Source organism: Macrotis lagotis, chromosome 4, assembly GCF_037893015.1.
Source record: "Macrotis lagotis isolate mMagLag1 chromosome 4, bilby.v1.9.chrom.fasta, whole genome shotgun sequence".
NCBI lineage: Eukaryota > Metazoa > Chordata > Mammalia > Peramelemorphia > Peramelidae > Macrotis > Macrotis lagotis.
The window spans coordinates 270,249,922-270,273,696 of record NC_133661.1 but is presented as its reverse complement, the minus strand read 5'-3'; the positions used below and the strand labels follow the sequence as shown (position 1 = coordinate 270,273,696).

Here is a 23,775-nt window from a genome sequence, read left to right as displayed (position 1 = left end):
AGGTGGTAGTCAATTTATATCTCTACCCAATTTCTACATTCATAATTCCCTTCCTCTTTTCCCTGCATCACAATGATAAGATGGGCTGTAGAACTGAGGCAGATTATTTTCAAAGTTAGTAGTGAAAATGAACTTATCTTTTCAAAATGTATTGTATTCTCAGTGAAATATTAATAATTCATTTGGCACATTTGATGACCATATGCTGTGAGTATCTGACATAGATGCATAATAAGTATTTACAAATAATTATCTGTTAAAGAATGTCTTATGAAATTTAAATGTCTGATAAAATTCTATTTGTAAATATTGATCTTAAATTTTTTCTTTTAAAAAATCATTGTAATTTTAAGTGATTTTTATTTATCTTGCAAAGTATTACATAAAGTTTACAGAGTATTTCCCTAGCAACTCTGTTGTAATAAAGATTGTATTTATAAATCTTGAAACTGAGGCACCAAAAATTAAGCAATTTTTCCCTGATCACCCAGAGGACCTTGACTTAGATTGGATTTGAAGTCAATGTTTGAAGGAGAATTTGAACTCAGGTTTATATTTTATGTACCATTGCACTTATAAGGTAGTATTGTGAGAAAGAAGAGAATGGTCCTGTTTAGGGCATCTTTTTCTTATTTCTTATATCAGTAAATATTTTTCTTTTCCAACTATGCAAAATTTTCTCCTTAGAAATACCTTCTTTGTATTCTCTCTTTCATTAAAAATTTATGATTGAAACAGTAATGCTAAATATCAACTCAAGAACTTAATACAAAAGGAGAATAGCCCCACTCTGTGCCCCAGTACTGATTTTAATTAGCAATATATCCTGAAAGAACACAAAAGTCTGACAGGCGGAAGCAGATGGTAGGGCAGGATAGGTTGCTAAATTTGTATAGAATAAGGCTGTGGAAAGTGCATGGTCCAGGCTTGCAGATGTTAACATAGATTCCAAGCTGGATTCTCTGAATTATTAAATGCCTTGGACATCTGCTCTTCTGTCTCACCCTGTGGATCTATTCAAATAGTGTATTCCAATCTCAAAATCTTTCCCTTCTTTATGGAGGCTCCCTTCTGTGCATGATCCACCCACATCCAGTTGTAGAATAATCTCAGTTGGTCAAACAGCTGTTTAATGTGACAGAGAGATGCATGGTCTGGAGATAATAGTGTCCCTATGATAAGCTACAGCTGGCTTCCGTGGTAGACCTTTTCAGGCCACTTGACCTTGTATCCTTTTGCTACTTTCTTCTCACAAAGAGACTATTCAAGTATATTGTTGAATATACTTAGCATAATAATGAAGCTCTGAGCAAGGAGACTTGCCACCTGTAGCAGCTGCTAGGAAGGGAGAATTGGAGGACCAGAGTGGTTGGGAGATGGGAGGTGGGAGGAGGTCAATGACTGCCTGTATCTGAACTAAATTAGGAATTCTGTGCAGTATCCCACATCCATATCTGCAAAAGAGGCTTCTCTTATTTGGGGGTGGAGTGGGGTGAATTTGATTCTTTTAACTTAACAGTATTTTTTAATTGATTTGTTATTGTTCTTCCCATTTATATTATTCTTCGTTGTTGTTGTTGAATTATTCAGTTGTGTCTGACTCTTTGTGATCCCTTGGAACCCAGCAGGCTAGGCACTTCTATCCTTCTCTGTCTCTTAAAGTCTATCCAAATTCATGTTTGTTGTTTTCAAAGAGTCCTATTTTCCCATTTTTGTGGCCAGAGTATTTAAGCTTCAGTTTCAGTATTTGATCTTCCAGTGTATAGCCTGATTTAATTTCTTTAAGTATTAACTGAATTGATCTCTTTGCTATTCAAGGAACTCTCAAAAGTCTTCTCTAGTACCCTAATTAAAAGTTTTGATTCTGCACTATTCAGCTTTCCTTATAGCTCAAATCTTATAGACATACTTATAGACATACCTAGCAACTGGAAAAAATATAGCTTTGACCATATAAATCTTTTTCAGCAAGGTTATATCTCTACTTTTTAGTATGATATTCAGGTTTGCCATTGCTTTCCTGCCAACAAGCAAGTGGTATCTTTTAATTTCATGGCTGCAGTCACTATCTGAAGTGATCTTTGAGCCCAAGAATATAAATATATTATATATATGAAATATGTAATTTAATATGACACTGCTTACATTTCTTTTCCTCCTATTTGCCTGGAAATGATGGAACCAGTCTCCAAGAGGATAGTTTTTTGATATTAAGCTTCAAGCCACTCTCCTCTTTAATTTAGTGCAGGTACTTTAATTAAGAAGCTATTAATTCCTCTTTACTTTCTGCCATCAGAGTGGTATCATCTGAATATCAGAGATTGTTGATATTTCTTCCAGCAATCGTATTTCTCGGTTTTGAGTCAATCGACCTGGCATCTGTATTCTGCCTATAAGATAAATAAACAAGGGTAATAATATATATATAGCTGTGTTGTATAATTGTATTTTTCCTGTTCCAATCTTAAACCAATCAGTTGTCCTGTGTTTGGTTCTAACTTTTCTTTTTTCTTTTTAATTTTTTTTAATTTTACAATTTTTCTCCTATTCTCACTTCCCTCCCCCCCCCAGAAGACAGTCCGATAGTCTTTACATTGTTTCCATGCTATACATTGATCAAAATTGAATGTGTTGAGAGAGAAATCATATCCTTAAGGAAAAAAATATAAGAGATAGCAAAATTATATAATAAGATAATTTTTTTAAATTAAAGGTAATGATCTGTGAACTTTGTTTAAACTCCACAATTTTTATTTTGGATACAGATGGTATTCTCCATCACAGATACTCTAAAATTGTCTCTGATTGTACTACTGATGGAATGAACAAGTCCATTAAGACTGATCTTCAAATCCATGTTGCTGTTAAGGGTGTACAATGTTCTTCTGGTTTTGCTTATCTCACTCAGCATCAGTTCATGCAAATACTTTCAGGCTTCTCTGAATTCCCATCCCTTCTCTGAATTCCCATCCCTCCTGATTTCTAATAGAACAATAGTGTCCCATAATGGACATGTACCACAATTTTTTCAATTTTTTCAGCCATTCCCCAGTTGATGGACATTTACTTGATTTCCAATTCTTTGCTACCACAAACAGAACTGCTATTTTTGAACAAATGATCTTTTACTTCTTGACCCACATATAGGTTCCTTGGGAGATAAGTAAGATACTATGGTACTTTCATCTCTTTGAGAGCTTGCCACATTTTGTTGTGTTCCACATAGTCAAAGTCATTGTAGTCAATGAAGCAGAAGTAGATGTTTTTCTGGAACTCTATTGTTTTCTCAATAATCCAGCATTGTTGACAATTTGATCTTTAGTTCCTCTGCCTCTTCAAAAACCTGGTAATTCTTGATTCAGGAAGAGTTAAAACTTACTTAACTTGAAGAATCTTAAATATAACCTTAAATGGATTGTGAAATAAGTACAGTTATTTGGTAATTTGAGTATTCCTTGGCATTGCCCTTCTTTAGAATCAGGACGTAAGCTAATCTTTTCCGATCCGCTGGCCAGTGTTGTTTTACAAATTTGCTGGCATACTCAGCACAGCACTTTTAACAGCATCACCGCTTTGTATATTGAATTCCTTGTTCTGTTTATTTTGTGTCAGTTCATATGGCTTTCCATGTTTCTCTTTATTCTTCATATTTATTGCTTCTCAGAGAATATAATAACATTACATTTCATTTGTGTACTTCAGTATATTTAGTCATTCCCCATTTGATGGACTCTGTTTCCAATTATTCCAATTCCAGGTCTTTTTTTAAACCCCTAAAACTCTGCTACAAATATTTTGATATATGGGGGACCTTTCCATCATTGACCTCCTTTTGAGACTTAATCACCCAGCTGCATAACCTCTGGGTCAAAGATAATTAGTATTTTAACCACTTTATTTGTATAATTCCAACCTTATTTTTCATAATGGTTATACCAGTTGACAGTTCCACCAACAGTGCATTATTATTCCTATTTTTCTATGACCTCTCCTAACAGCAACTACTGTTAACTTTTGGTTCTCATTGCCAATTTTCTGGGTGTCAACATTTTAATTTTTTGTATATCTCTTGTTATTTAGTAATTTGGAGCATTCTTTCACATAATTGATAATTTATAATTATTTGAGAAATGTTTATTTATATCTGTTGATTATTGTAGAATGACTTTTGGTCATATATTTTAGTTGTCTATGTATCATCAGCAGACATTTATCAGACATATTTGATATAAAGATTTTTCCCAATTGACTACTTTCCTTCTTAGTTGCAACTACTTGTTCGTTCAAAAGCTTTAAAATTTCATCAAATTGGTATTACTTGTTATGAAGTGTTAATGAAATCAATAGTTAAAATAGTCACAAAGATTGTTTCTACATTGTGTTTTTTATATTCTTCATGCTTGTTTCAGTCCCCACTTGGAGGAAAATAAATAAGTCAAATATGTGCGTGATTTCTTCATGGTTAAATGATTTATATCAGATACAGAAAAGTTTTTGTTGATTCAAAATTAATAAAATAAAGGTTGTAGAAATAAAAAGCAAGTGTAAGTTTTACACAGGAAGTTGCCCAATTTTTCCTGACATTTTGAGGATACTATGGAATATTCTGACTGCCTATTTGTCATCTCTAACTGCATAACCAGCTCATCTTCTATTCCTATCATAAAATTCATTGATGACACCTTTCATCTTCTTGTTCTTCCAAATTTCTCATTGGCTATGCATCTCTGCTGGCTGATGTATGGTTTTGATTTTTAGTTCTTCATAGACTGTTTACAACATGACAATGTTTTTCATTCTTTTTTTTATTTTTCTTAGTATCACAAGACTCAGAATAGTGAAGAATATGAAGCTGAAGGTAAGAACAGAAAATTTATTTTGACTAGAATTTTGCAGAAATGAGTCTATAAGAATAACCAAAAACAAAACAAGGTGAAAATCTGAGCTTGTGTACTTATTGGACAAAAAGTGTGAGTTCATTCTTTTATCTATCTATCTATCTATCTATCTATCTATCTATCTATCTTCTATCTATTCAAGACAATGGGGGTTTGAGTGACTTGCCCAAGGTCACACAGATAGGCAATCATAAAGTAAAAGAGCCCTGATTTGAACTCAGGCCCTCCTGATTCCAGGGCTGGTGCTCTATCCACTATGCTACCTAGCTGCATCATGTGAATTTGTTCTTACCCCATGAAGGTGGTTGGATCTAGCTGTCTGCATTGGATATGTAATTTCCTTTTATGAAGAAATGTTCTATGTTTTTTAGGTCTGTTCATATGTAGGTATTTTTCTCTGAAAGCAAGTAGGATTTTTGGAACTAAACATGTTTTAACATAAACTTTTTTTCTTTGTTTTTTTTTTGGGGGGGGGTTGCAAGGCAATGGGGTTAAGTGGCTTGCCCAAGGCCACACAGCCAGGTAATTATTAAGTGTGTGAGGCTGAACTTGAACTCAGGTACTCCTGACTCCAGGGATGGTGCTCTATCCACTGCACCACCTAGCTGCCTCAAGCTCAAGTTTTTTGATATAACTGAATTATAAGTACCAATAGGATATCTAAGTAAATGTATCCCCTACCTAGACAATTAGAAATTGAGGACTAGACCTCATGAAAGTTCACAGTGAAGCTGAAGAATTAGGAATCATATACAAAGAATAATTGAAGTTCTGGTAGTTTTTGTACTATAGATAAAATTTGAAATGTCTATATACAAATCTACGCCTCTTCTAAACTCCCTGTAATAATTAAATATTTCTGAGAGATCAGATTAAAATCATTTTTATTGACTAGACTAACCAGCAAACAGTCAATAAAATAAACTCATTGTCTCCTCCATAACTAAAGAGATGGCATGGCCACTCCTTTAGACTTTTATGCCTTTGGACAAGAGGTGGTACATAGAACAGAAATCAAATCTAATTGGTTAATGTGATGGGAGATGGGCTACATTATAATAATGGTCTTGGGGTACATGACTTGTGTCACCCTAATCTTGTTTAATAGAGACATCAATTTGCATGTAAAATAGAGAAAGAGAATCAACATTTCCCCAGAACTGTCTAGAAGAACAATAATGAGCAAGAATACAATTATTAGCTCAAACTTAGAATTTCTTTTACTATCTGTTTATGACTTGGCCTGGGGAAATATCTAAGAAAGAGATTTCCCACTCTGGTATGAGAAACTAGAAAAGGGGGAAAAATCTTGGTTCTAATAAAATAATGATTTATTAAATATAAGAAAGAAATATTCATTGATCAAAGAGATTAGACACTTAGATTCACAAAATTTATGTCATCTTGGACTCTCCATATTCCTTCATCTCACATATCCAATTATTGTCAAACGCTTGTTATTTCTCTTGAATGTGATCAGATAAAATATTTTGCTTACCACTATGCTCAGAAAATAGTGGTTGCTTTATAAATGTTTGTTCCTTTCCCCCTATTTTCCTATTTAGACAATTATCACTCTAATTCTGGCACATATCATTTCTTGTTTAAACTATGGCAAAAATATCCTATTCTCTTCCTTTTCCAATCCATCTTTCACATAACTGTCAACTGATCCAAAGACACTGGCTCTCCTCCATGCCTGCATTTCAGTAACTCCCTTATTGTCTCTCACATTTCTTAGTTTCTATTCAGACCCAGTTCAGGTAACTGTCTTCTACATAAATATAAATGTAAAATCCTGCACTTAGATTAAACATCAGCCTCATTGTTATGAGATAATGGCAATGTCAAATGACAATTTGATGGAGAAAGAAATATGGAGCTTTTCATGGTCTGAAAGATAGTATTCATCAACAGTCTAAAATGACAGCCAAAAAGCTATGATTTTAGGCATAAGAGGCATAGTATTTAGAAGGTGATGCTTTATGCCCACATCATATCTTGTATATTGTATTCAGGTCTGGGCACCACATTTTAGGTGGACAATGAAAACTATAGAGGAGCTGGAGGAGAAAAATGAAGATTATCAAGTCTGTGTCATACAAGGATTAGTTGAAGGAACTAGGGATGGAGAAGAGAACACTCAGGAAGGATATGATAATTATCTTCAAGCACAGACATGTGAAAGGAAGATTAGAATTTCTCTACTTGAGGCCATAATGCAACCAAAAGAGGTTGTAAAGAAATAGTATGGGAAAACTTAACAGTTAATAATAAAGCAAATGTGGAATAGACTGACTTACAGAGCCGTCTTGAAGCAAAGGCTGGATGGCTATTTAATTGGCTACATTGTAGAGGTGTTTCCTTGATTACATATAAGATTGGTCCAAATGCTTTTTCAATACTTTGAAAAATATAACTCTTGAGGAAGGAGACAAGGAGAAACAAGACAAATTAATGTGAATTATATATCAAAAGGCAAAAGTATTTTCACTAATAGAATTGTATCCTCTTGGAGCTGAATAAAACCTTAAAAAAATCAACTTCCACCCACTTTCTAGATGAGGAAACTAAGACTCACAGAAATTATATGACTTTCTCAAGGCAATAGGTGACAGAACTAGAACTAGAACTAATCTCTTCTCATTCCCAATCTAATTATGTATGACATATAGCTTTTCTCAAACATTATATACTAACAGACCCCCAAAGGATAGGAAGTATTAATTCCTCACTAATTATAAAGAATGCTGATTAGCATTATCAAAAAATTTAATGTTTCTCATTATATAATCATTTTAACAACACAAAAGATAATATTCTCTAAACATGTTTCCCTATTAAGTGAAGTGTAACTCCTTAAATTGGGATTTAAGAAAACATTAGGTTAAAATTTAGAATAAATTAAATATCAATTGCCAAGTAGATAGGAACCCATTTACAATCCATTTTATAACTCGTCCTTGGTTAATGGTAAATTTAATTACACTGTTCTTCTTTTCTGGGTCTCCAAATCAGAAACAGCAGCAACACTAGTCTGCATTCTTGGCAATAAATATTAGGGTAGAAGTTAACTTTACCATTCTTGATCATTCAGGGTTTATTTTCAGACAAATGATTAAAGGTTTCCCCCCATGTTCCACTTCCTATAAAGAAATCAATCAGTGTGGGAAATTTTTTGCAAAGATTTATCCAGGTCAAGATCTAATCAGACAATAAAAGAAATTCTAGGTTAGAGATAAAAGGTGCATTTCTGCTCATTATTCCTGCTCAGTCAGGTCTGGAAAAATGTGGATCTTCCCATTTGATGAATAGTTGATATGACAAAATCTCTTTGACCAAGATTTGTATGATCTGAGACACACACCCCAGGTCCCTCGTTGTAATATAACCTAAACTTTCAATGTAATATTTTCTCCTTTAATTGTTAACTATTCAGAGTTGATTGCCACCCTCAGAACACCTACTCTTCCAGGAGCATATATACTGTGAGCCCAACACCATGAGGTGTTTTTGGTCTAAGAAAGTCAGCCAAATGACCATCATTTTATTAATAAGCATGCTGTCAACAACAATAAAATGATTGAATTAGATTTTTTTCTCAAACTTTTTAAATGTAACAGTTTTCAAGGATTTACATAAACTGTGCCAGGAATAATTTCAGGAGAAATGATGAAATTTTGGAATGTATAATATGTAGTATAACTATTAAGTAAGCAGCAGCATTAAATGTTTTTAGCAGCATTAAATTTTAACAGAAGATGAATGTAGTATTTTAAATCTTCCCACAGGATATCTCTTTAACTGGGAGATTAGTATGGTTTAATTCCTACATATAAGATGAGGTTTATGTAGGTTTTTTGTCTATTTGAAATTATTTTAAGTTAGAATTATTTTACTCAAAATAGAAGTCTGATAGTGACTGTCACTGGAAAGAATTAAATTAATATAAAATGTGAGGAAAGAGTCAAAAGAAATTTTTTAAAATAGTTCTTAACCTACTTCTTATCTATTCTTCTGATCATACTGAAACCAGAATTCTAATTATTCTTCTGAAAGTATAACACAAGGATTCTAATTGTTGAATATTCTGATTTCAGTACTGTTTTTTATTACTTGCCTATATCTGACAATGGGAAAATTAGAACATTTAAGACCGCAAAAATCAATCCATGTATGTGTTTTGTGACATGTTTGGTTAAATAATTTGTTAGCCACGAAACATGCTATTACTTAGAGGATTGAACCTTCTTAGATAAATTCAACTTTTAATTAAACCAAAATGCAAGTAACCATTTTGTTTCAGGTCAATTAAGGTTTTGGAATCCTGATGACTTAAATGCCTCACAAAGAGGATCTTCTCCTACTCAAGACTGGATTGATGACAAACTGCATGAAGTTTGTGAAGATCTGGGAATGACTCAAGATAGCCATTTGAACAAAAAAAAGCTGATATCTATCTGTGAACAGTATGACTGGAAAAATGTCAACAAGGAGGTAATTATTTTATTATGGTTAAACTCAGGAAGTAATTTTTTGATTTTATGTAGCTTATTTTTTTTCTTTAAGTTTGCCTGTCAATGAATGTTTTCATAATACAGTGGTTTAAAATGTTTTTCCACAATCCTGTGAGATAGCTACTTCAAGTATTTATTTACATTTTACAGATGAGGAAAGTAAAAGTGACTAAGTGATTTAACCATGTATACAAAAGTTTACAGAAAATATTCAGAGATCTGTACTCAGTGTAATGGGAAGATGGGGGAGAGGTTTATAGAGATGGTAAAAGGAAGAATAAAAACATTGCTCAGAATCAATACCATGATAACAGATAATAGAAAGTTTATATAAATAATACTTATTTTCCTTCTATTTCCTTGACAAGGAGAATGACTTTGGATTGAAAAGTTTAAGACAAAAAAAATCAGTGAAGTTATTTGAAGTCAGATTATCTGGATTTAGTTCAAATATGAATTCTGCCACTTAGTACTTATCTGACCTTGGGCAAGTCACTTAACCTCTCTGTGCCGCTGTAAAATGAAGGGGTTGAATTAAATGATTTCTAAGTTCCCTAACAGCTCCAAAGCTATGTTCCTGTGAAAGAACAAAATTAACCAAAAGGAGAATTGTTTACAAAAAAGAAGATGTAATAATAGCACTTGTCCTCAGGAATTTAAGTCACAAGGTCCAGATAACCTACTTCCTAGGGTAATAAAAGATGTACTTCTGTTTTCCCATATACAAATTTTTCATACATTCATTGCTTTATATATGCTATTTCCTATGCAGATTTCACCTCTATTGTAGTAGGCATTTAATAAATGCTTTTTGAATTGAATTTATAAGATTACTAAATTAGGACAACATGAAAATACTTTTCAACCTAAAGAGTTACTTACAGCCATATATCTTCTTGGTATAATCAAGTAAACAATTTTTATTTAAAAAGGGAAAAAATTAACACAAGAACCACTTCCAAAAATAGTCATTCTACCTAGATTTTAGCAAAACAAATACTTGAAAAAGTATTCCATATTATATTATATCTTATTATATATGTCATATTATAACAGTTCTATTGCTATCTTCATTTTATAGTTGAGGAAACTGAGGCAAATAAAGTTCATAGCTAGAAAGTGTCTAAGGCTAGATTTGGCCTTAGGTTTTCCTGATTCCAGACCCCAGCATTATATTTCCTGTACCATCTAATTTCCTCATATACCTCAATAACTGTATGAAAAAATACTCCATGTCACTAATAGACAAATGAGTATTGAAACAACTCTGTGGTTCTATCTTACACCCTTCAGATTAGAAAAAATAATGACAAAAGAAGAAAATGACATGTGTTAAAGAGTCTGCTGGAAAGTAGTCTCTAATATATTATTCATGGAGCTATGAATAATTGGTCAAGCTAATTGGATAATTGGATCAAATTGGAAAGCAGATATCCTCCAAAAGTCACTAAACTGTGCTTACCTTTTAACTCAATGATACTACTTAGTTGTAGTTTATACTTAGGCCTTGAAGAAAGAAGAAAGGTATCCATGTGAAAAAATTTTTATAGCTACTCTTTTGTATGAAATGAAATGAACCATTTCCAGGAACACTGGGAAGACTTTTAAGAGGTGATTTAGAGGGCATTGAGAAGAAATACTTATGATAGCTACATTGTAAAGAAAAAATGTTTCAAAAACTTGAGAATTCACTCAATACAATGAATAACTTATTCCAAGGGATCAATAAGAATACTACTTTCCTCCTGATGGAGAGGTGATAGACTTAAAATGAAGAACAAGGCATATTTTTGAAAATAGTCTCTGTGTGAATTTGCTTTGCTTGACTATGTACATCTGTAAAAGTTTTTATTTTTCCTCTTCTTTTGTTCATTATAGGAAAAGGAAAGTTGGAAAGAAGAGAAAATAAAATTGAAAATAAATATTCAAATTATATTTTTAAAAATTGTTGGATAAATTTCTTAACCTTTTATGATGTGTATTTCAGGAAGCTTTTGTAATTGAGGAGCAATTCTGCTTCTCAGTATATCAATTTATTTATCCCAGTTCATTTTTCCATTGGAGTCAAGATTTCCAGGCCTAGTAGAAGTAAAAATTCCTAAAATAATTTTTTGGTGTGAATGTTTTACAGTTAGATAAAGACAGCTGAATCTTCCAGTCTCTTAGACTTCTACTGACAAAGGGTTTGTGATAACCTTGATTGAAAGTATGTATTTCATTAGTAAAAATTCCCTTTGTCCATTCTTCAGAAATCTAGTCTTGTCTTGACCATGACAAACATTTTTTTCTTTAAATCAATAATTATTAGCTTTTTAAAAAATATTGACAATGTTTTCTTACAGAAATAAGGTCAACTCTCAAACTGAGACTGGGGTGAATATACTTATGCCTTTCCCTCCCATTTTAGCCCAGATATTTCTAACTCTATACCTCACACTTCCTCACCCCTGTCCACCATACTTAAAGGATCAGAATCATCAACTCATAGAAAGACCTCTCTCTAGATTGCTTCCAAATATAGCTCCAATCAACTTGGAAATTTTCTTTTATTCTGACCACTTTTATCTGGAAATTTAGTTGCCACCTACCACCTGCCTGAATGTAGAGATAGGACTTAACCATCAGTCCCCAAAGATATTCTCATGGAGAGGACATGGGATTTAAAATCAGCTTGAGTTTGAGTCATTGCTCTAGTATAGACAATGATAACTGAAAACTCTAAGTTTTATTAGTAAAAATAACCTTTTTTCAGACTTCGGTACTCTAGTACTTCTTTGTATTTGAAGCATATTACTAAACTTATCTGAGATTGTCACCTAATTGTAATATATATAATATCTACTTGTCAGGTTTGTTATGATGATGCACATACAATATACATCTACATATATATATATTTATATACATATAAACATATATACATATATATATATTTATATACATATAAATGAGAAACTTGTAAGGCATTTGACTAATTTATTTATTTATATCTTCTTATGTGATCAAAAAAGTATCTTAAAAGTTATGTTCCTGCTTAACTTCTTTCTAGATGTTTGAAGATATCTTCCATGATCTTAAGTCTGATGGTACAATGAGTTTGAAAGATTTTTTCTATGGCTTGTTTAAAAATGGAAAATCCTTTACAACATCAGCATCAACTCCTTACAGACAATTGAAAAGGCATCTCTCTATGCAGGTAAGGATCACATTAGAAAATTGTTTGACTATTTGACAGTAATTCATAGGATCAGGAATAAAGGTCTCTAATAAAGAAATCTAATTTAAAGGGAAGGTATAGGTAAAATTTGCATAAACACTTTGATCTTAAGCTGGGAATACTTTTCCATCAAGCTGGAGCAAATTTTACTACTAATCATTTTTTCCAGGTTGAGATAATTTGACAGAGTTGAGAGATATTCCAAATTCTCCTCTTTTTCTGACCCTTTATATGTGTCTCTCTGTGTGTGTGTGTGTCTGATATATATATATATATATATATATATATATACACATATACATATATGTATATATATGTGTATATATATATATATATATATATATATATATATATATATAATAGTAACTGTCATCAAATTCTCAAAGGATCCTATAACCCTCACTGCCAGAAAAACCACTTTGGGTTCTTTTAGGAAATAAGAAATTCAGCTTTTATGTGCAATATCCAAATTCAATACTATGAGGTCATTGGTACAGAAGGGCACAAATATTGACGAGTAAGTTAAGAGAGACAACAATTGGTTTTCAGATATTTCTGAAATATTTTTTTTGCCTAATAGCATCCCTCTGAATTAGAAGGACAAGGTACAAGTTTAAAATAGGATTGACTTATATATTCACTTTATAAAACCTTCTATTTATTGGTTGTTTTTTTTTTTTACTAAATGTCAGTCTTAGTATTCTAAATAAAAGAGACTAAAAGGGCAGAGGACTTCTTTCTTCACTGAAGATTTTCTAGAACAATATACCTTTTGCTTGTTATAGTAATATAAACAATACCAATAAATTCCAGTCTTTTAATCAGCCTCTGCCTATTTTCCCTCTTCTAGTCTTTTGATGAAAGTGGGAGACGCACCATGACTTCTTCAGCAATTACGAGTTCAATTACCTTCCGATTATTCTCCTGCCTTGATGATGGAATGGGTTATGGTTCTGTTGAACAAATACTTGATATCTGGAATGAAGAGGGAATTGATAATGGCCAGGAGATCTTAAAGGTAATAAAACAAATTGAGAACAAAAATTAGCATCATCAAAAAATTCTAAATAATAATTATCAAAAACCTAATTATTATTAAAAACTACTTTTTAATTTATTTAATAATCAATACTTTATTTAATAATAATTATTTAGTAAATAATTTATTAAGTACTCTCTATGTACAAAGCACTGTAGTAGACATTGGGAATACAAAGATAAAAACAGTCATTGACTTCAAGCAGTTGATAGTTTCAGGTAGAAGGATTAAAAAAATGTACAAATAAATATGATACAAACTAGAATTGCTAAACACTAAGAAGATATCTAAACAAAGTATGATGAGAAATTTGAAGAAAGAAATCTCTCAGATAGCCAGGGGAACAAGGGAAGCTTTCTTGGAACTAGTAGTACCCAAGATGTACTTAAAAGGAGAGAAAGTTTTCAACATTAGGGTAATATAGTATATTTCAGGTTTTGGTACAACTTGTTTTATACATAGAGAAAGGAAAGATTTTAGGGAAAGATTAACACTAGTAATCAAATTTGACTTAAAATATTGAACATTGGAGGGAAAAGTATAGGCAGAGGACTGAACCTATAACTTTGTTAATATAGGAAACTTCCAGGTAACAAAACTACCATGATCTCTGGTACCTTCTTCTGTAGCACTTATATTCTTGGGTGCCTAGAGCACTGAGTGGTCATGTACTTGTACATAGTCATATATCCACAAGATCTTTTTATTTTTGAGATAAGTTTTCTCTATATATTCAACACTGCCTCTTCAAAATAAGAATGAAAAGATAAATTGAAGCTACATTGAGGCGTACTGGATTTTAGCATTTCATCCAGAAGCAAAAAAGAGTTAAATTTTTTAAGTATTCAAGTAATGTGATCAAGCCTGCACTTTAAGGAAATTATTTTTGGAAACTGTATGAAGAATATATTGGAGGAAGAAAACTAAGGTTGGAGCTTGAAATAATATATATATATATATATATATATATATAACATTTGTTTAAATATTATTTAATTGTCATCTGTTACAATGAAGAGGGTATTTCAAAAGTGCAGATGAGCTGTAGTGAAGTTATAATCTAGTGCAGTGATGGCAATATGAGTAAAGAGGAAAAAGATGAAAGAATTATTGCCAAAGTAAATACAATATCTAAAACTTAGCAAATGAGAATGATGCAAGAGAATAATGAAAAAAGGCAACAGGTGGGTGTAGATGAAGTACTGAAATGGAAACAGAGGTACAAAAATTCACTGAAGAAATCATTTTCTTAGGAAGTAGAATTGGCCAAATGGAAAAGGAGACTAAAAAAAGCTAACTGAAGAAAATAATTCCTTAAAAATTAGAATTGGGGGGCAGCTAGGTGGCATAGTGGATAAAGCACCAGCCTTGGAGTCAGGAGTACTTGGGTTTAAATCTGGTCTCAGACACTTAATAATTACCTAGCTGTGTTGCCTTGGGCAAACCACTTAATCCCATTTGCCTTGCAAAAAAAAACCTAAAAAAATTAGAATTGGAAAAGTGGAAGATAATGACTCCTTGAGCCAACAAGAATTACTCCAAAAGAATGAAAAAATAGAAGAAAATGTAAAATATCTCATTGGAAAAACAACTGGGAAAAAAGCTCCAGGAAAGATACTTTAATTATTGGACTACCTGAAAGTCATGATCAGAAAAAAAAAAGATTCTGGACACCATATTTTGAAAATAAACAGGATTTAGAAACTTTTAAAGATATGGAGGATTTTGAATATTTTGCTCTAGAGGGTAGAGAGCTAGGATCACAACAAAGAATCACTTTCCTATGAAACTGAGTATAATCCCTTGGGGGAAACTTAGACATGAATGAAATAAAGAACTTAGAAGCATTTCTAATGAAAAGTTCAGAACTGAACAGAAAATTTTGTTTTCAAATGCAAGACTCTAGAGAAGCATAAAAAGGTAAATGAAAAAGAGAAAACATAAGGAATTCAATAAGCTTAATTTGTTCATATCCTTACATGGGAAGATGATAACATAACTCTTGTTAGGGCTGTTAAAAGGAGTATACATAGACAGAGGGTAAAGATAAGAGTTGCCTTTATTGGAATATCTCCCAGAAAAACAAAGTTAAGGGGTGAGAAAGAGGATTGTACTGGGAGAACAGGGAAGGGAGAGCTAGAATGGGGTAATGATCTCACATGAAAAGATATGAAAGACCTTTTATAGTGGAAGGAAAGATTGGCGGGGCACAGATTCACAAAAAACACAAATCTCTAATAAGTTTCTAAGGTTTCCTTTATATTTGAGGTGCTCTTTAATATTCTAGTTTTCAAACAAGTATAGTTATCAATTGAAGAACAAAAATTTAGCTCATAAAATTTGTTTGAATTTCTTTCCTTTTTCTCTCTAAAGAAAGGACCATTAGTTACCTTCAACTGATAATATTTTACTGATCTCTAGGCCTTGGATTTCAGTCTTGATGGAAGCATCAACTTAATGGAATTGACACTGGCATTAGAAAATGAGCTTTTAATCACCAAAAATGGCATGCATCAGGCAGCTCTGGCCAGCTTCAAGACTGAGATCAGGCACTTGTTGTGAGTTGACAAAAGTCCATCATGTTACTTTGTTTTGTTGTCCTTCAGGTCTTATCTATCAATTTATTCAGGTAACTATTATATGACATCTTCTATTCTGTGTGTAAAAATGGCATATCTTTGGACTAGATCTCCCTGCTGTAGTAACATGCTTTGAAGTATATGCAAGTGTAAGTCTTTTTTTTGTATTGTAAATAAAATTCTGAAATTTTTAAAATTCTTTTTTGAAGTTTACAATTCCCCCCCATCTCACTTCCCTCCCCCCACCCCCACAGAACACAGTATGATGGTCTTTACATTGCTTCCATGATAAACATTGATCAAAACTGAATGTCTTGAGAGAGAAATCACATCCTTAAGGAAAAAATAAAATATAAGAGATAACAAAATTACATAACAAGATACCTTTTTTTTTTAAATTACAGGTAAATAGTCTTTGGTCTTTGTTTAAACTCCACAATTCTTTCTCTAGCTAGGGATGGTATTCTTCATCCTAAAATTGTCCCTGATTGTTGCACTGATGAAATGAGCAAGTCCATTAAGATTGATCATCGCTCCCATGTTGATATTAGGGTATAAAAGTTCTTCTGGCTCTGCTCATCTCACTTAGCATCAGTTCATGCAAATCCTTCCAGGCTTCTCTGAATTCCCATCCCTCCTGGTTTCTAATAGAAAAATAGTGTTCCATAACATCTATATATACCACAATTTGTTCAGTCATTCCCAATTGATGATCATTCATTCAATTTCCAATTCTTTGCCACCACAAACAGAGCTACTATGAATATTTTTGTACAAGTGATGTTTTTACCCTTTTTCATCTCTTCAGGGTACAGACACAGTAGTTGTATGGCTGAATCAAAGGGTATGCACATTTTTGTTGCCCTTTGGATGTAATTCCAAAATGCTCCTCAGAAAGGTTGGATGAGTTCACAACTCCACTAACAATGTATCAGTGTCCCAATTTCCCACATCCCTTCCAACATTGATCTTTGTCCTTTCTGGTCATATTGGCCAGTCTGAGAGGTGTGAGGTGATACCTCAGAGATGCTTTAATTTGCATTTCTCTAATAAGTAGTGATTTAGAGCAATTTTTCACATGACTATGGATTGCTTTGATTTCCTCATCTGTAAATTGCCTTTGCATATACTTTGACCATTTGTCAATTGGGGAATGAGTTGTTCTTTTGAAAATTTGACTCAGTTCTCTGTATATTTTAGAAATGAGTCCTTTGTCAGAACTATTAGTTGTAAAAGTTGTTCCTCAATTTACATTTTCTTTTGATCTTGGTTACAGTGGTTTTGTTTGTGCAAAAGCCTTTTAATTTAATGTAATCAAAATTATATAGTTTATTTTGAATGATGTTCTCCATCTCTTTCTTGCTCATAAACTGCTTCTCTTTCCATAGATCTTACAGGTAAACTGTTCTTTGTTCTCCTAGTTTGCTTATAATATTATCTTTTATGTCTAAATCCTTTATTCTTTTTGATTTGGTATAGGGTGTGAGATGTTGGTCTAATCCAAGTTTCTGATATACTAACTTTCAATTTTCCCATCAGTTTTTATTGAAGAGAGAGTTTTTATCCAAGAAGCTGGATTCTTGAGGTTTATCAAACAGCAGTTTACTATAATCATTTCCAGCTATCTCTTTCACTGATCTACCAGTCCATTTCTTAGCCAGTACCAGACAGTTTAATTTAGGTAGAACTGTCATTTTTCTTCTACTATCTTGACCTATCCATGAGCAGTTGCTATTTGCCCAGTTATTCAAATCTGATTTTATTTGTGTGAGAACTATTTTATAGTTGTTTTCATAGAGTTTCTGAGTCTGCCTTGGCAGATAGACTTACAAGTATTTTATATTGTCTGAAGATTTCTCTTTCTAGATCTTGATGCTGTATCTTGCTAGTAATAAATAGAAATACTGAGGATTTATGAGGGTTTATTTTATATCCCGTGACTTTGCTAAAGTTGCTAATTATTTTTAGTAGTTTTTTAGATGATTTTTTAGAATTCTCTAGGTATACCATCATGTCATCTGCAAAGAGTGAGAGATTTGTTTCTTCCTTCCCAATTCTAATTCCTTCAATTTCTTTTTCTTTTCTTTTCTTATTGCTGAAGCTAACATTTCTAACACAATATTGAATAGCAGTAGTGATAATGGGCATCCTTGCTTCACCCCTGATCTTATTGGGAATGCCTCTAACTTATCCCTATTGCATATAATACTTGCTGATGGTTTTAGATAGCTACTGCTTATCATTCTAAGGAACAATCCACTTATTCCTACACTCTCTATTGCTTTTAGTAGGAATGGGTGCTGTATTTTGTCAAAGGCTTTTTCAGCATCTATTGATATAGTCATATGATTTATGATAGGTTTGTTACTGATATAGTTAATTAATCTAACAGTTTTTATAATATTGAACCAATCCTGCATTCCTGGGATAAATTCTGCTTAGTCATAGTGTATTATCGTAGTGATAACTTGCTGTAATTGCTTTGCTAAGATTTTATCTAAGATTTTTTTAATCTATACTCATTAGGGTGATAGGTTTATAATTGAAATATTTTTAATGATGACTTTTTGTTACTCAAACAAGCAAGTATGTGAGATCACGGTGATAGGGATTTTGGAGTTGGGAAATTTTAAGTGCTCTTGGGTTGGGGAATTTGCCTAGGAATGGTCTAACTTTAACTAGGTTTGTATTGTGCTCCAGGGAACAAATTGACCAAGTAGCCAGAGAAAAAGAGAAGTTGCAGTCAGATCTTGAAAAAACTGAGAAACTTAAGTCTTTGATGGCTTCTGAAGTGGATGATCACCATGCTGCCATAGAACATCAATATGAATATAATCTCAGGTAAGACCAGAGGTAGCTTGAAAACTTGAATATCTTCACCTGCCTTTTTATCAGAAGACATTAGTTGTATTAGTATCACCAAAAAAAAACTTTAAGAAAACTGCTTTCTAAATATCTGAATAAAATAGGATTATATTGGTTTCCATTGTAATAGTTTCTGTAACTACCTAAAGGAAAGTAAGAGATTAGATGATTTTTTCAAGCTCCTTTTCATCTCTTTGATTTTAACTTTTACATTTATATGACTTTAAGATGACTTGGTATGAGCTGGGTTTTAGCAATTTGATAGCAGCTTATTGGGCACTCCTATATTTAGGAAATTGGAGGAAGTATACAAGGAAAAAATAGCATCATTCAAGAATGATATCCAAAAGGAGAGAGAGCAGATCCTGCAGCAGGTAGGCAAACAGCATTTGGAATTGGAACAGGAAATAGAAAAGGTGAAGACTGAAGAAAACTACATTCGGGATCGTCTTACCTTCTCTTTAAAGGTAACTAACCAACATTTATATGGTTCTTTAAGGTTAACAAGGAGTTATGTGTATAGTATTTCATTTGACCCTTACAGCAATCTTATGAGGTAGACACTATTATTGCTCTAATTTTACAGAATAAGGAATTTTACAGATAAGGAACCTGAGGATGAGAATGGCCAAATGATTTGCCTTGGTTCAGTCATACAGAATGAGTCAAGATTCAGGTCTTCTGACTTCTAGATTTTATCCAGTACATCACTTAGTTGTCCAGCATAATATTCATAGAATAAATACTTTCTTGCCCCTAATTCTGATATATAAGTACTTTTTGGAGAAGATTAAAAAAAATACAATCCCTTGCTCTCTTTATCACCTGATTTTTCCAGGGTTCCTTCACCTTACAAAGAGATATCCTTTATGTTAAAAAATAAAATGGAAACCTAGAGAGAACAGTATAGCTATACTACATAACAAACAAAAAATCTAATATTATAAGTAGTATTCCACACCAATAATCTCCCTCTCTTCAGAGTAGGAAGTGCCCCATACTCTGAAAGGATTACTTTTGGGTTGGTATACGTTCTGATTATTTTTAGTTCTATGGGTTCTAGTCATCTCTATACAGCCTTGGCTTGTAGAGCCATTTCTTATTGTTGATAGGATAACCTGTTTAGATCTTGATTCCACCTGCACTTAGTTTTCTGCTTTTGTATTCTCTCTCCCATCAGAGTTTTCAGATGAAACATCTATCATTGTGGTCAGAATATTGGGGTCTGTTAGAATTTCTAAATCATACTGACTAGGTGACTTTTGGCAAATCACTTTATCTCTCATTGACTCTCATTTCTTGTGGTAGAAAGAAATTTTTTTCATCCAGACTTTTCTTTGTCAATGAAATAAAATGCACTATGTCTATCCCAGCCCAATATCTTGAAAGTTTGGATTTTTATAGCATGCTTGCAATGCATTGGTTTTATTTTCATATTCCAAGGAAGGGCTTTGAACCAGAGCAAATTTAAAATGTATTAGAACTGGAAGGGTTTTATTTGCCAAATGTACTTTGAAAATAATAGTGTTTCTATACCCTAAACTGAAAATTTAGAATAAATTAGGTTACAACAGTAAAAAGTAATAAAATGCAGATTATTGCTCTCTTATTCTCTAATACCTGACTAGTGTTTTTAGTTGTTATAAAGCAAGTTGATTTTGTCAGGTTTTTCCTCTACTAAAGGTGTTTTGGGGCTTTATAGGCCATACATATATATATATATATATGTATATATATATATATATATACATATATATATATATTTCAACCAGATATTAAACAAATGAATTAGTATAATTAAGTCCTGTTTGACCTATAGAACCTAGCTTGTCCCTGTGAGGTAAGTAGGGTAAATAATAATATTCCCATTTATAGATGATCAAATTGAACCTTTGACAAACTCAGTGACAGACTTACACAGCTAGTTTAAGTGTATGAGGCAGAATTAGAATGTAGGTTTCATACTGCTGTCTTGTTTTATTTGGGTCTAGGTCTGTTCTAATTTATTTTGTATTATATTCATATATTATATGTATTTTTAGATGTATTTTATAGGTTATGAACCTCTTCATTTTTAAAGCTATTTTGATAATTTACATAAATATTATTAGTTTTCTTTGTGATCCTTTGCATTTTGCTATGTGCATTTAAAAACATTATTCTGAGAAGGAATCCATGAACTTCATCTTGTGATACCAAAAATTATGAAAACCTACTCTGGATAGTACCAAAAGTTCATTTTTTAGAAGATTATTTGTTGTCATATTATCTCTCCTTTTGGGTAGCCAAATATGTGAAGTAACCACAAAGGATCTCAAGATTCTCTTTTTCTGAGTGCCAGATGTGTGTTTTGGATTTTGGAAGACCCAGAGATCTTCCTTTGGCTACCAATTTTTGCTTACCACCACTACTATCTTTTCTAAAAGTAGAAAAACAAAATAAAACAAAAAAGTTTCATTTTGACTAGGTTTTTATGAAAAGTATGAAACCAAATGTCAGTGGTTATATATATATATATATACCTTTAGTTTGCTTCAAAATGGAGAAAATTTTATTAATAAACACTAATTCATACTTTATAGAATATTTTGAAAAAGTTAGGGAAATTTTGTATGCATTTGATTTTCAATTTTCTTTAGGAAAACAGTCGTTTAGAAAGTGAACTACTGGAAAATACAGAAAAGCTTGCAGAGTATGAGAGTTTGATGACTAAACTGCAAAAGAATTTGGACAATGTACTATCAGAAAAGGTCAGATTCTTGTTTAAGATTATATGCTATATTTTTTCTCAATTATCACATAAAACAAGTAAAAATTTAAATATTGATTATTTATGTACAATCATGCAAAAGATATTGCCATATTAACCATGTTGTAAAAGAAAAAGATACTTTTCCTCAAACTTTGCACCTCCAAAAATTTTTTTTAGAAGTATGTTTTGATCTTATTCAGATTTCATTATTCTTTTTTTTGGAGCATTTTTCATCAGTGTCCTTTGTCATTATCTTGGATGTTTGAATTGCTGAGAAGAGCTAAGTCATTCACAGTTGATCATCATACAATATTTCTATTACCCTGTACAATGTTCTCCTGGTTCTCCTCACTTCACTTTGTATTAGGTCATAGGAGTTGTCCCAGGTTTTTCTGAAAGAATCCTGCTCTTTATTTCTTAAATCACAATATTGTATTCCATTACAATCATGAAACACAACTTGTTTCTATTCCATAACTGAATCCCCCCAATTTCTGATTCTAGGCCACTATAAAAAGAACTGCTATTTTTTCCCCCAAAAGATCCTCTTTCCTTTGATCTATATCACTTGAGATATAGACCTAATAGTGTTATTGCTGAGTCAAAGGCTATACACAGTTTTGCAAACCTCTGGACCTAGTTCCAAATTGTTCTAAATCATGGTTGGATTTGTTCATAGAGCTACCAACAAGTGTCCCTATTTTTTCATATCCCATTTTCCTTTTTTTTTGTCATACTAACCAATCTGATAGGTATAAGGTAAAACCTCTGAGTTCTCAAATCAGTAGTGACTTAGAACATTTTCTCATATGATTATAGTTAACTTTTATTTCTTTGTCCAAAAACTTCTTGTTCATATTCTTTGACCATTGATCAGTTGGGGAATGATTTATGTTATTTGCATCCTGGGGATTTTTCCTTGGGAGCTTATTGATATCTTGTTCAATTTCTGTTAATCTGGATAATTTATATTTCATATTTTTATAAACAATCATCCATTTTACTTAGATTATTAACTTTACTGGTATGTTATATTTTATATTTTGCTAAATATTCTTTCATTTCATTTAGATTATTAAGTTTTCTGACATACAGTTGGGCAATATAACTCCTAATAATTGTTTTAAATTCATCTTCATTGGTGGTGAACTTTTCATTTTTTTATATTGGCAATTTGATTTTCTTCTTTTTTTTTTCATTAAATTTTCATCAGATTAACCAATGGTTTATCTATTTAGTTCTGTTTGTTAGTTCAATTTTTTTTTTACTTTCAATTTTATAAATTTCTCCTTTGATTTTTCAGAATTTCCAATTTGGTATTTAATTTAAAATTTTTTTCCTAATTTTTTTAAAGCTGCATGCAATTGAATTATCTGTCCTTTCTCTATTTTAATGTTTTATTAAAAAACAAATGTTTCATTTTAAAAAGTAGTGTATTAAAATAGTTTAACTTTAACTTGGGATCATTGTTAATTTTTGTTTGTTTAAGGCAATGGGGTTAAGTGACTTGCCCAAGGTCACACAGCTATATAATTATTAAGTGTCTGAGGTCAGATTTGAACTTAGGTCCTCCTGACTCCAGGGCTAGTGCTCTATCCATCACCACCTAGCTGCCCCAACTTGGGATCATTGTTAAGGGTATATATGTGTTTTTGAAATTAACTATATTACTACGAGGAGCTCTTGAGGAGCAGAAGAAAAGATATGATACCAAGAAATAGCAGGCTGGTCACCTATAGTCAATTGAACTTTTTGTTCTTATCTACTTTATGGTGTTGGCTTTTTAAAAAAAATAATGATAATACTCCTTCTGGATGAAAGAGGTTGGATGAAATCCAGAAATCAATGTCTAGCTTGTTATAGATGAGGAAGGACATCTGTGAAAACTGTCTACTTACTTCTTTTCCT

General features: G+C 32.1%; 2 protein-coding genes across 2 annotated transcripts in view; both read left to right on the top strand.

The window, feature by feature from the left end:
* The window catches only part of NIN (ninein), a 422,635-nt gene that overhangs the window by 323,213 nt on the left and 75,647 nt on the right, over positions 1–23,775 (top strand).
* The window catches only part of LOC141522510 (ninein-like), a 102,542-nt gene that overhangs the window by 74,005 nt on the left and 4,762 nt on the right, over positions 1–23,775 (top strand). Inside the window, exons 7-14 of the mRNA XM_074236003.1 lie at positions 4,819–4,858; positions 9,205–9,395; positions 12,465–12,611; positions 13,483–13,650; positions 16,093–16,229; positions 18,951–19,091; positions 19,408–19,582; positions 21,755–21,865. Of these exons, the coding sequence (XP_074092104.1) occupies positions 4,819–4,858; positions 9,205–9,395; positions 12,465–12,611; positions 13,483–13,650; positions 16,093–16,229; positions 18,951–19,091; positions 19,408–19,582; positions 21,755–21,865 (1,110 nt within the window). The remainder of the gene's footprint in view (positions 1–4,818; positions 4,859–9,204; positions 9,396–12,464; positions 12,612–13,482; positions 13,651–16,092; positions 16,230–18,950; positions 19,092–19,407; positions 19,583–21,754; positions 21,866–23,775) is intronic.